Raw genomic sequence first — 11,191 nt, forward strand, 5'->3', positions numbered from 1 at the left:
TTTCCCCCCCTAAACTCAGTCAGCCATGTTATTCTTCCAGGAATTAACATCCATATCTTTACCTTCTTCTTCCTATAAATAGGATTATAGGGACTGATAATTCCTTAGCACTCTCTCTCTGGTATTCCTCAAGAGCCACAAAATGACAGCCCTGGTCTTAGCCCCCCCAAGCCATGTTGCTCTGCAGAAGACTTGGCCAACCACTGGGGTAGCACTGGGCCAAGCTTTACAACAGTGCATTTGAAAATAGTGATAATCAAAAAATTGATTTATACTGCAAAAAACAAAAACCAAAAAAAAAAAACTGTGTATCTTGAATGGTGTGTCTGCAGAGCTCTGGGATGGAGCTGGCCATTTCCATGCTGAGCCCTGTGTGTGAGGCACAGAGCAATGGCTGTGGGCCTCTCCTGCCAGGCAGGACACTCGGCACAATGACAGTGTTTCCCTCAGCTGCTGGTATACAGAACACGACAGATTAGGCCGTGTGTGCTCATGCAGCTGAACAAATTATTTGGTGAAAGTCACACATCTCAGTAATGAAATGCCACTTCTGTAGGGAACAGCTACATCCTCCTTGAACAGCCCTACATGGAAAGAGATTAGAAATCAAAGGGAGGTGGGAAATGTTTGTCTTTTCCTAGAGTGTTAACTTGTTTAAAAATATTTATTTCCAATAGCCTGCTAATTTTTACATTTTAGAATTATTTTCTACATTTTATGCTTACTTATTTTCACTGAATAATCCATTTCTCTTGCTTTTTTTGTGGCTCTTTCTTTGAAACAGCAATCAGTAAGACTTCCTATTGCAAAGGAAATCTTGGCTAAATATAGTAATGAAGAGGAGGTTGTTTAAGAGCTGCTAGGTATTCTACAGCTCTCTGGTATTCCCTGAATGTTTATTTCAAGCAAGACTTTTTTTTTCCTTTAGGAAAACCATAATTTTTAAAGAGGAAAGTTCACAAAAGAAATACAGCAACTGGTGCAATACCTGAGATAGTTTTTCACTGTTATATCAGCAATTGCAAAGCCATCAGTATTCCTTATGTGGATATACCCTGTCTGTAAATGGAGAACACAGGCTGCAGGTCCGTAAATAGGTCCTGTAGGTCCTTTGCTCCTGAAAGGAGGTGCTGCATGGTCTAAGTTAGGGCAGGAGTTCAGATGTGCAGGTGATCTTCCTTCTTCCTAGTCCTTGGTCCTGCCAGTGGGAAAGCTCATGTGGATGACAGCAGGGCCTGAGCGGGGCTGCCACAGCCACACTCTTGCATTGGTGGCTTGGAGGAGAGCACAGGGACAGCAGGGAGGCCAAGTAGGAGAGAACAGACACCAACCCATGAGGCAAGTGACCAAGGAGTGTGCCAAGGTGAGTGACAGCAGCACAGGAACAGGCTAAACTGTTTCTGAAATTACTTTTTTCCTAGACCTGCTTGTGGTGGATGCTGTGCAGTTGCTACGGATTCACAGACTGTGGGAGGGACATCCCAGTTTTCACAGCAGCCTTGGCTGTGCATCCCCTCCCTAAGAGCTCTACCCCTGTGCTGGGTAGAGCTCTGCACCAGCAGGACAGCACAAGTAGCAGTGAGTGTAGGACAGGGCTTTGCTTTTACCAGTTCCCATGAAACTGGAGAAAGGAAGTATCTTCACGAGACCCAGGGCACATCCTTGAGTGATAGTCACTGGGCATCATTAGGCACAACTCCTCCTTGCCAAACCACTTTCCTGGGGCAGAACTGCAGGCATATGAAATTCTAGAGGCAGGCTCACCCCACCTGCGTCCCTTGTCACAAGAGGCTTGTGCCCCACTCTCGGGGAAGGCCCTTGCCCCTCGCTCCCAGAGAAACCATTCCAAGGCATCACTTACACCTCTGGATCTCTTCTGTCTGTTTGTCCCTCCCTCCAGGGAAAGTCTCTGGCGAGCAAGCGCCTCACGGGCCTGATGCAGTCTTCCTGACAGCTCCGGCCGACCGCCCCGCGGGAGAGACAGCTGGGACCGCTGCCGGGGACGGGGCATTTCGGGGAGAGCAAGTCCCTGCTGGGGAGACAGCCTGAGCAAGTGGAAGCAGAGAGCCACACACCAGTGGAGCACCTCTCTTCACAGTTTACACCAACACTTCCCTGTCTGCACAGCTCCTTAAGGACCCTGAGCTCTGTGCAGGTACTTTGTCTCCAGCTGAGGTTTGGAGAACACTTCACCATACACAGGAGGTCAACAAGGCAAGGGCTTGCTGTCTTGTTATTTAAGGAAACAGACCCAACTACAGCTTGGAGAAAGAAGAGCTGAGAGAGATCAGTGTTTTTCCACATCTCTTTCCTCCCTGGCACAAACGTGACTGTAATAAGATGGCGCCGCAATCCCACTTACTCCCTTTCATGTGGCCGTCTGGATCCAATAAAATATCTGGATATTTTAGCTGGAAGCTGCTTCTCCTTCTCACAAAATCCCAAATGCATTTCACCTGCAGATTCACTGACTTTAACTTGGTTTTTCTTTCCTATGTTTCTCCTCCTTTAAAACAATGGGGGAAAAAAAAAAAAGGCATTAAGTTCATCACTCGTTGTCCTTCCAATAGCATGTAGCATGTCCAGAGATGATACCAGATCCTCAGCTGAAGTGAGGAAAGCAGGAGTGGTTTTCATCACCTGAGGATCTTCCCCCTTGAGTCAGACTGATCCTGGTGCAAATTCTCTGACGTCGGTGGAATTGTCCTGCATGTGCGCGTAGTGCAAATGTGATCAGACTGCCTGATGCTCAAAAAGTCATGTTTGAGATGTGCAGTGCACACACAAGCGCACACACACACTCACACACACAGTATTTAAAGTGAGTTGATTTATATTTTATTTAATTTTCTATTTATTTAAGATTTTGCATACCTAATCAATGATGTTCAAACTTTTCTCCGAGCAAACCAAACAGGACTCCAGCTCTCCAGTCAGAGAGGGCCAAAATCCATTCACTTGTGTCCAGGGAAAGGCAACTCTGAGGAGGGAATTGGTGGTGTGAATGGGCAAGGTGCCAAGTGACACTCCCTAAACAGCAGCACACCCAGCTGTGATATTGTGCTCAGATAACTGACCCTGATGAGAAGCAGCATTCTGAGAGTGAAATTGTACCACTGGAGGAAATGAGCTTCCACTAAAACTCATCTGACCTGCAGCTCGTGCAGCAAAAGACAGCAGCAGCAAAAGATGGCCCAGTAGCTTGTTTCTTGTTTCAAGCTGTTGGAAGTGTGGCGGTTAGGATGAGGACAGGACTGAAGTGACTTTGTTATGAAATCCATTTATACTAGCTGCAGATAGGAAAATGGCCTGCATTCACATACAGTACACTATCTATATATAAAAAGAATTTCAAGACTCAGCTGACTCACAAAATCTCCTATATTTTGTAAGCAGTTCAGATCTGAAGCATACATGAAACTAGACATTTCTTGGTCTTCTTCACTCATGCCAAGGCAAATTGGCTTTTTGTACAGGTGGTAGAAACTGCTATATGGCTACAAGTCTACATTCCTACCTAGGCAAAACCATCTAGCTAAGTAGACAGCTGGCTATTGACAACATTCACTTCTGAGGCAAGTATTATTCTAATATCTAAGGCCTATGTATGCACAAAAACATGCCAGCATAGTTTCTGTCAGAAAAAAAACCCCTTCCTCTTTGCCCATGACAGTTCTCATTCTGATATCTCTTTTCTTTCCTGCAGAAAAGTCCTAATATCAATTATACCTAAGGTCCATTCACCTGCATGAATGTACAGTAGATGACTGAGTAGGATCTTTGTTCTTTACACATGCCTATACCCTAAACAGCCTGCTGTCTGACCTTCAGACCAAATTCATCCTACATATACATGACACACAAGCAAGTTCCAGGACGGCAGAACCATGAATGTCCCTGACATTCTTGTGGTCTCCTGCCTCTGAAGAGAACTTTTGTCACCCTCCAAATTGTCACTTAGCTGTCCTTGCAGGACCTATTTGTCCTCTGTTGCCCACCCAGCCAAAGAGTCCCCTTGGGAAATAGCAGGTCTTTGTTTAATAGGTTCACATGTCCATTCATGCATATGCATATGTGCCCCCTTGGTCATCCCTAGGAAAATGCAGAGGTCGTCTCTTCTTAGAGCCTTGTAGAAGGTGTTTTTATCTCTGTCAAACCCTCCAGTGCCATGCATCACTGGAGCTCTGTAAACCAACAGCTGCTCACACTCCAAGCCACTCTGCTGCCAGTGCTGCCCAGCCGCAAGGCATTTCCCATGGGAGGTCTGTCTTGTGAACCCTCCAGCTGGTCTGCAGAGCATTCCTGAGCAAAATGTACACATAAAATATGAAACCGGTGTGTAGCAAGGAGCAGGGGTAGCAAAGTGGCACATGTGGGTCTCTGCTTTGCAGTGAGTTCCCATGACTGGAGAGGTCATCTCCTGGGGGAAGGATGGGGCAGCTCCACAGAGGTACTCCTCAGGACCTTCAGCATGGGGACACGTGTGGGCAGGACTGGAGAGTGCTGGTGGGCAACGGGACAGGTGGAATTAGGGTTATGGTCTGTGCAGGCAGCAGAAATGCCAGACTTTAACCTGAGGATGAGCTGCTGCCCTGTGAGCCACACACTCTGCTTTGTCTTTCAGCTTTATTCCTGCAGGACGGTCACGTTGGCTGCCGCAGTATTTTGCCTGTGGGGAATATTCTGTGTTTGAACAGTTGAGCGCATGGAGGGAGTTCTTGCAGACATGGAGAGTATGCATATGGGCGTGCATCAGGGGGCCTGGATGCTGAACAGCTTGCCATTTAAATGCACACTCGTGCAAACTAATCTGCTCAGCAATGGCTAGCTGAGCGGACAGAGCTGCATATCCTCTGGAGGGAAGAAAGCTCTGCTTCTTGTTTCCTGACTAAATTTCTCCAAAACAAACATGAGAGTAGACAAGGCCTCCTCCTGGGAATACATATTAACTGTTCTTCACATGTCTTTTACTTCACATATGGTGATATTAACATGTAACTACTTCCACATGAATCACATCCTTGAATTATTGCTTTTTAATGACCTTGCTTATTCCAAGTGATGCTACTTTTGTACACCCAATGGTATCCCATTGAGCATTGCAAGCAGTAATCTGCTGCTTTCTGTGTCCAGTGTCTTCCAACTACCTCATCATGCTGAAGATGAGTTAGGAAATCAGCTTTCCACCTCTGTTTATGTTCTAAATGGCATCAATTCAAGGAAAGACAGTCTGGAAAGCTTCTACAATGTCCAAGCTGTGCAAGCTAGCTACAAAAGTACCCATACTTACAGGACTATGGCTGTGAAATATGGCTGTGCACTGTTATTTGGTTAATAGAGTATCCAGAGCACGCATGGCTATTGTGGCAAAACAGCAGCAGGACAAGACCTAGGAAAGGTTCGACGAGTCAGTGCAGACGGCGTTAGGCTGAAGCAAATGGATTAATGTACTCTCAGTATAACTCAGCACTAAGATCCCATAGAGTACTGTAATAAAATGGTAGCAGGGCAGCCATAAAAAGTGGCAGTAAACTGACATAATATTACCAGAATAAATGTAGCAATAAGGTAACACAGGCCACTGCAGTAAAGTAGCATTTTGATAATGCAGCAATAAGACACAACAGGACGCTGCAGTAAATTAGTATGGGGAATAAGGCAGTAATAACAGTGTGGACAAACAGTGGTACATTTGTACCAGGTACTGCAGCAATAAAGATAACACAAGATGTCCTAGTAATAAGTTACTACAGTAACAACAACATGATGCACTGTAAAGTTATATCAGGATGCTTCCATGCTGCAGTCAAATCCTACAAGAGGTGGTAGTGAGACAATGATGACAAAATATACCCCATTTCCAAAAGCAGAACGTGAATCAGTTTTCTGCACTGTAACCCAGATTCTAGAATGATCTCAGCAATACCAATCTTCTCATTCCTGCTTTCAAGGAAGCTGAGGCAAGAGTGTTCCCCCACCCAGACAATTATTTTGGTCTGAAAATACAAAATTGACTCATTGTCTCTTCAGCCAAATTGTCACAGACTGTGGTGAAGTTCTTTGTTTAGTCCTACTCAGGTGAAACCCTGGTGGTTTTGGTAAGTCCTTTGCCTTTGAAAGGATTTGGCTCTCATCTTCTGGCGTGGGTGATGCTTTTAGCCTAAAATTATTTCTGGTTTGGGTGGGAGAAGGGGAACCCAGGTACAGAACATTTGACTGTACCAGTCTGTTTCCTAAAATGCACAAATAAATGGAGCATCCTGGAAAAGTCAAAGCAACAAGGACCAAATCTGTTCTGTCTGTCATGCACTCATGCACACAAAAATAATTCTCCTGGAACCAGTGCAAGCCCTGGGTGCATCCATGGGCAGGACTTGGCCTAACCCTGTTCTCAGTGTCCACAGCAGAGTGACAGAAGCAGTGTCTCTGTCTCTTTTGCTGTTTTTCCTTTTTTTTTTTTTAACCTAACCTCACCCTCTTTATGGAATGGTCTTAGAAAAAAATTCATTTGCCATAACACAATATGCAGTATTGTGGCAAGGAATAGGTCTGTCCAAGGAATTTGCTGTATTTTTACTCTTCAGTAGAGAGGTAAAGCATTCTGAAAAATAACCGGCAACCACTGTTATACTCAATAATCACCAGGAATAAGGGTTTAGTCAAAGCATCTACATCAACAAGAAGACTTGAGTGGAGTGTGTATGCCAGATAACAAGATGGTCTCCTGGGAAAAGGATGTAAATAGGGCAAAACTGCAGGGTCTTAACTAGCAAGAGCAGCTCACAGCTTCACAAGTCTCAACGGATACAAATTTTCTGCTACATCTTTCTCACCCTTTGCACAACAACTTTGTTATCCCTTTGTGTGGCTGCTTCTGTCTCTAGGAGACTGCCCAGTTCAAGTTTGGAGCGGTGCTCTTATCCACCTTGGCTTGGCTCCTGCCTTAAACTCCTTGGCTTGCTTTTATTGTGGTTTAATGATTAAGCAGGATTATTAAAGTAGAGCTCACAGTAGGGTAAGATAGGCTAGGTTATCATGATTAGCTTGTTTAAGCTGTGAGCAATTTTGAGCTTCTCAGCACTGTTTATAACCTGAGACGGGGAACAAGCAACGTGGCTGCTCAGCAGAACAGTGAGCTGGTGAACAATACACTATCTTCATGCCCACACGTACTTTGAACTTACTGCTGAGGAGAAATGCTTTGTAGTGAGAAAAGTAATCTCACGGCAGGAGAGAGTCAGACCTGATCAACTTTTTCATGTGATACACATTTTGCTTTGCCAGCCCCTAGCATCTGCAAAGCTTGCAGCTAAGAGCCAGCAACCTCCTAATCCTGCTGCTAAGCTTTGGAAACCAGCTTTTCAAAGGCTGTCTTTACACAGCAATGCTATTACTTGAAGGCTTTTAATGTGAATTCATGGCTATTGCCACAAGTGTCAGTGTAGTTGCCCTCTGTATTTGCAATAGGAATTTGTGGATTCACCCCACACAGAGGGTGGATGTTAGTGGGCAGAATTTAGGGATGCACCAGTGCCTTCCTGTCTGGGGACCCAGAAGATATGCTGAAACATCTCATCTGGCAGAGGGCAGCTCTCTTTTGGGCAATGGACATTGCTATCTGTCAGCAGAGATACTAAATGGAGCTTCTCTCTCTCATCTTTGGGGACTTGAACCATACCATCCTTACACAAATAGTAGGTGACAGCTAGCCCTGAGCAGCACCTTTTATAGGTGGACTAGGAAGTGGAGTAGTGTGGACTGGGATTTCTAGAGTGGTTGTTTCCTTTTGGATCCTCAACAATATTTCTCATGTCCATCCATGTGCAGGTTATTCCTGCATGATGCGCAGGTTCACAGCCCAGAACTGTGGACATCTGGTTCTTGCCATGGTTCTACATGAGGCTCATGCCACGTGGATTAAGGCACACCAGATTAAAAAAAAATTATCAAATGATGCTTTACACAACGCATCACTTCTCCAAAAAGCATCTGGGATTCTGGAATTTGCTTTTCCGGGGTCATCTGGGGCCAAAGGAGACACTGTGGGATTTTCCTCTACAAGGGAAAAATTGTAAGGGTCTCCTGCCCCTGTGGTGTGAGTGGAGGCAGCCAGAGCTGCTTCTCCGCAAGGCCACGTCCCGTTGCCAGCAGAGGGCGAGGCCCGGGAGGGTGGAGGGGCCCGGAGCAGTGGCGGTGGGTGGGGGGCGCTCCGGAGGGCCCGTGGGGACACGGGCACCGTCCCGCAGGGCGGCCCCCGCACGGGAGGGGCTGCAAGGCGATGCCGCCGGGTGTTTGTGACCTGGCACAGGCGCGGAGCCGCTCGGGACTCGGGCAGGGCCCGCAGCCGACTGGCAGGGCCGGGCCGGGCCGGGCCGGGCCGCAGCTGCACCCGCCTCAGGGAGGGCCCGCGCCGGCCCCGGCGCTGCGGGAGCGCGGCCCGGCTGCTCCGCCCGCGGCCTGAGCCCTTCTCGAGAAAGCTGATCGTGTCCAGCCGCATGGACAATGCCCAGCCGCAGCTAACACCGCAAACAAAGGCTGCACGCCCAGCTTGGAAGCTCGGGCCCATGCCAGGGACTGCAAAAAGCACCCGGTTTGCTGCAGCGGGTGTCCGTGCTGCTCAGTGACCCTCATCCCGCACCCTCTGGCACCAGCACCCGGCTCCTCCCAAATAAGCCGGAAAGCCGCCCATCAGCAAGCTCGGTGCGCTGCTGCAGAGGAGGACAAGACCTGTAGCTCTGAGGTTTTGAAGGTCTCAAAGACGAGCAGTATTAGCAACCCAAGCCCTTCTCACCAGCAAGGTCACCTGCAGAGCCAGGAGGTGCCACCCTGCTCCAGGGTTGTGCTGCTTCCTAGACCTGCCTGTGACCCCCCATGGGGGAGCTCAGAGCTGCTGGGCTTACATCCTCCAGAGCATCTCTGGTTTTTGTGTGCCATTTGTCTCTGCAGGATGTGTAACATTTGCTGGTTTTGCAGGAAGGGACCAGTACAGGCCAGGGAAATTGTTACCTTCCTCAACTAGACCCCATGCTTAGTCCACACAGAGTCCATCGTTAATATCTTGGGAGTCAGACCCAGAGAATTGCAATGTGCAGTCCCTTGCCTTGCTTGACAGGCTTATTTGCTTTGTGTGTTTGCCTTCAAGCTATCCTGCAGCTCTGCTCATCAGAGCATCCGTGCTCCTCCACCCATCATGCTGCCAGCACACCACATCACCATTGCCCTGGATCTTCCCCACATCCCCTTGCTTCAGCATCTGTGGTTCTCAGCTGCCTTTTCTTAACTCTTGCTTTCCCTGACCTCCTCTTAGAGAGGCTGGTCTGTACAGCTCATGAAGGGATTGCCAAACTAACATCTCACAAAAGCTGGCTGAAGAATCAGTTTATTCACTAAAAGAAACACTCCTCAAGGGCCGCCATGTGCAAGGCTACTGAGCTCTGAAATTGCTGAAGGGAGGTGAGGGGGATGCATGTGTGGTTTGGATTTACCCCTCTTTGAATCTCAACCCCACACTGCAGCTGCAGCTGTGAGCTGAAATGGCACATCCTGAGCTCAGGCAAAACACCTTGGCAAAAGCAAGTTTGTAGCACTTGCCTGCATACTGTGTTCAAGACTGCCTGGCTGCATTGTCACCTCTGGGATATTTTCTTTATGTTTGTCTGTTAGTGCAGCTGCATATTTGTTTGTATGGACAGTAGCAGGGAAGGCCTCAAACCCTTCCCTCAGCTGATAGAAGTCTGATACCATGTCAGATCCTCCATGCTGGAGCACAGACAGATTTGGGGCATGGTCTGGACAAATCAAGCTAACTAAGGCTTTCCACAGTCTGAAGAAAGTTTGTCTTGCCAGTTTCTTCAGCCAGCCCTGTACATATACTCCCACATCCAACACATAAAAAAGAAAAATCTTTCTGTGCTTAGTGTGATAGATCATCCACTGTCGGCCACCTGCAAGCTCTATCTGGTAACTAAACTTCTGAGTTTCTTCATGTCATGCATTTTGGATAGGTAATACCCTACCCAAAAATGCCTGTCCTCCTGTGATGACCTGCCTCTGGATACAGAGATACTCTGCCATGATGCTGAACTCCTTTCATGGACCCTGCCTTCCCCTCTGCAAAACTGCCCTCACAGCCAGAGCTGGGCAGAGCTTATCTACCTTCTGCCATTCCTTAATTAGAAACTTGTCAGAGCTTTATGAAAAGCAGCACAGCAAACCACAGACTTCTAAAATATGGAAGCAGTGTTGAGAGCAGTGCTAGGAAAATAGGAAATTAAATTCATAGTGTGGGTTTTCTCTTTCCCACCTGGGATATTATTGACCTGATGAATACGGTGGCAATTCTGCATCACTCTAACAGTGGTTTGGTGGTGACCTTTCTTCTCATCTGCCAGGGCTTTGAGCTCTCCAATGGGTCATAGGAAAAATGTGCCTGGCTGCAGGTGGAGGGATCTGGATCAGCATCCTTTCCTTGGCTCCCTGCCTGTCAGGGCATCACTGGAGGCCACTCGCATGGGACTTGGCCTTCCCTCCCTGACTTTCTCTTCTGACCCAGCGAGCTGTTCCCAGAAACACTCAAGTCACTGTGTTAAGGTGATCCCGCCCTCACTGTCTCTCTGTTTCTAGGGAGTCTTAAGCAAATCAGGTTGCAGAGTATACACAGAACACCAGTGTCTCTGTGTCAAATGAAAGGACAGTCCAAATGGAGAGAGAAGGCAAGAGAGAAAGCTCTGTGTTTGCATTCATCTCTGTCATGATGGATTCCCCCTTCCTGGAAGCAGCCTTGGCATAAATAAAGCCAGTAAAGGCTTTTATGCAAGAACTCCCTTCACTACCAATAGTCCTGGAGTTACAGACAATAAAAGACCTGGCAGCTCATCTTGCACTGCTCCCTTTCATCAGCAGGATTTTCCCTACTGAATATTCACTGAGGTTGCTTTATCTAGCACACTTCTGAAATCTCCATGGATGGGACCTTAGCAGATGCCCTCAGGAACATATTTTTCCATACTTGAAACATTTACTGCAAGGAAAAAGAGAAGTCTGATATACAACATAAAATGTCATCTCTTGAGTAAGTTTAAAAACAGGGAGAGCCATCTGTAGGCCACAAATAGCAAAGGTGTTTAGCACAATAGATTTTTTTTTCCTTCAGTATTTCCCTTAATGTATTTTTTGCATAGTCTTGCAAAAA

The 11,191-nt window shown here is 47.1% G+C and overlaps 1 protein-coding gene across 4 annotated transcripts in view; it reads left to right on the forward strand.

Annotated features, from left to right (window-relative positions):
• RGS6 (regulator of G protein signaling 6) overlaps positions 1–8,117 on the forward strand; it is a 247,461-nt gene extending 239,344 nt beyond the window's left edge. For 3 of the 4 annotated variants that reach the window (XM_058027327.1, XM_058027328.1, XM_058027326.1), the window contains one exon: positions 1,901–8,115. In XM_058027327.1, coding sequence (XP_057883310.1) covers positions 1,901–1,951 — 51 coding nt within the window. In that variant the 3' untranslated portion in view covers positions 1,952–8,115. Of the gene's footprint in view, positions 1–1,900 lie in introns of all 4 variants that reach the window. The other variant, XM_058027329.1, reaches the window with a different exon arrangement.
• Positions 8,118–11,191: the final 3,074 nt, after the last annotated feature.

This window comes from Melospiza georgiana, chromosome 6 (genome assembly GCF_028018845.1).
Source record: "Melospiza georgiana isolate bMelGeo1 chromosome 6, bMelGeo1.pri, whole genome shotgun sequence".
Taxonomy (NCBI): Eukaryota; Metazoa; Chordata; class Aves; order Passeriformes; family Passerellidae; genus Melospiza; species Melospiza georgiana.